This window comes from Poecilia latipinna, unplaced genomic scaffold (genome assembly GCF_001443285.1).
Source record: "Poecilia latipinna isolate Pla-1442-1.1 unplaced genomic scaffold, P_latipinna-1.0 Scaffold2636, whole genome shotgun sequence".
NCBI lineage: Eukaryota > Metazoa > Chordata > Actinopteri > Cyprinodontiformes > Poeciliidae > Poecilia > Poecilia latipinna.
In genome coordinates, this window is record NW_015115252.1 from 11,107 (window position 1) to 13,738 (window position 2,632).

The following is a 2,632-nucleotide window of genomic DNA, read 5'->3' on the forward strand; positions in this document are numbered from 1 at the left end:
AGCAATTTCGATCATATTTTACATTTTATTGTGTCATGTAGCGCGGGCCGCTGGTCTTGGTCTTGTCTCGGTCTCGATACACTCTGGTCTTGGTCTTGTCTTGGTCTCGGGTTAGGTGGTCTTGAACACAACACTGCTTGTTTCTTTACCATTATTGATATATTGCTATAGTTTCTGGAAGAATCCAGGGTGGTATAATTGATATTGGATCTGTTTGATTAATTTCTAGACTATCCGTTTTAAATTCCTTTATGTCCTTTTCAATTTTCCATCCATAACTCCTCATCTCTTTCTTTTCCTTTTCCCAACATGATTTTAAAATTTCCTGATTTGGATGATCACATTTATTACCCATCAAATTTAACCAATAATTAATTCCTAGTTTAGTTCTCCTAGATCTAATGGCATTTCTCCCGTTTCTATTTCTAATGCTGCTGTAGGTGTTGTTTTGAATGCTCCAGTACACAATCTTAATGCTTGGTGTTGAATACTGTCTAATTTATCCAGATGACTTTTAGCTCTGAACCGTAAACTAAACAACCTCCAGGTCTATTGCTCCGGAACCTTCCTAAAGAGAACGTCGTTTCCTACCGGAACTGGGCGATATCGGACCGGAAGCCTCGGCATGCGAGAGCGAATGGTTGTTGACGAGTAAGAACGTACCCTTTCTGTTTGTGCCAGTGTTTAATGATCCCGTCTCTGTTTAGGTGTTAAGGAAGTGTCTGAACCCAGCGCACGTTGTATCTCTTAAACTGTGTTACATCAAAACAGGCTGTTAGGAAGCAGTCCAGCCTCTTATTATTCTCACCTCACTTAAGTTTTCCTCCCCCTCAGCGCCATGAGTTACTCTGACTACGACTCAGACGGATATTTGTCAAATGAAGATGCCGACTATGTCCCATCAGGTGAGTCTGTGCCTTGCGTTAAATAATGCTATGCTGTTGAATAAGAGGACGATGGTTCAGACAGTTAAACAGAAAGACTGAAGACATCCAGCCAGATGTCTTCAGTGTGGAAGTAATATATTAATAGTAATGATAATAGTGATTAATAATGATATTTTATTATTTTTTAATCTTGAACAATTTACTGTAGATTTTTCTTATGTGGGAAATATTATGTTAATATAGTTTAAGAAACAAATTACAATTCTGACGGTATTAACCATTATAGACATCACCAACATGTTAGTTGCATTATGTTAACATTTGTATAATAATAATAACAACACGCCGAAGCAACGTTTGGATTAAATTAGTTCAGCCTTTGGTTCCGTGAAAACGCAGTGAAAAATATTCATCACAAGTTCAAAATTTTATATTTTCAAATCCCAGACAACCTTCCGTTCTCACCAGACATAGAAGCCATACCATATAGTTTAGAGAAACCCTCACTAAAAACAATATGTCGGCTTAGGTTTGAGGATTGACTGAAGTTTACTTTTTTTTTTTTTTCAAACTCTTAATCCTTGCCAAGTTATCATTTTGTGAATGTCTAGCCTTTTTCTGAACAGCGGGTTTTGATGTGGGGGCAAACCCCATCATTGACCAGAGTGGTTAATCATGCCTTGGATCCAGTTCACAACACACAACTCATGACAGTCACACAGGCAGATTCCAATTGATCCTAATTATCACATTGTCAAATTCTGTTTATTATTCAGACTGGTTACAAAGTTTTCTGTCTAAGGAAACCCACCAGATTGCATTGTGTTGTTGGCTTTACAGTAATCCCTCATACTGACCATACATGTGGTGACAGTGAAGGGGAAAAAACTCCCCTTTAACAGGAAGAAACCTCCAGCAGGACCAGAACCTGACCATCTACCAAGTGAGGGTTTAAGAAGATGTAGAATGCACACACACACACACACACACACACACACACACACACACGCACACACAGACAGACACACACTGGCATTAATTACTAATTCACTTTGGCTCTAAACACAGTGGGTGTTGAAATGTCAATCTGCCTCAGTGTCTGTCAGTTGACCAGTGAGCTCCAGGTTGTGTCTAAATCATCTTTCAGCTCCTGCTTCAGCACACAGCTGCTAGAAGTTCATGGAAACTCATCTTGGTGAATGTAAACTATTGAATTTCAAGAAAGTTTTATTAAAACCCTCTAAAAATGATTATTTCTTTATTCAGATAATGTTTTATTGCGGAAATCGTTTTGATCATATTGATGGGCCAAAACAGGAAAGGTTCAGTCTGATCTGATGTCAGACAAAGAGGAAAAGAGTGTGTCTTTTTATACACTGTATGTAAATATTTGCTTTCAAAACACAAACGGTAACTTTCGGTATATTTTTAAAATTGTGTATGACACTGGTCTTTCTTTCAGACGATAACCTCAGTGAGGATGACATTAATGAGTGTGAGAAGGAAGACCCTCTCCATGAGGATGACACTGTGCCTCATCCTGACCTCAAGAATAAAAAGAAAAGAAAAGACATCAGCAGGAAGTGAGTGTGAGACACAAAAATCAGGGGTCCAATCAAAAGAACAACTTCCTGTCGCAGTCAGAGACTGAGCTGCACAGGTGATGCCGCTGTCACTGTGAAAGGGGTGAAAGTAAGGGGGTACGGCAGGGTACTGCGTACCCCTAAAATATTTAGCGGGGGTAC

General features: G+C 39.1%; 1 protein-coding gene across 1 annotated transcript in view; it reads left to right on the plus strand.

Annotated features, from left to right (window-relative positions):
• The first annotated feature begins 557 nt into the window (after positions 1-557).
• Positions 558-2,632, plus strand: part of cfdp1 (craniofacial development protein 1) — a 37,769-nt gene continuing 35,694 nt past the window's right edge. The window contains exons 1-3 of the mRNA XM_015020680.1: positions 558-651; positions 835-905; positions 2,350-2,470. Of these exons, the coding sequence (XP_014876166.1) occupies positions 626-651; positions 835-905; positions 2,350-2,470 (218 nt within the window). The 5' untranslated portion in view covers positions 558-625. The remainder of the gene's footprint in view (positions 652-834; positions 906-2,349; positions 2,471-2,632) is intronic.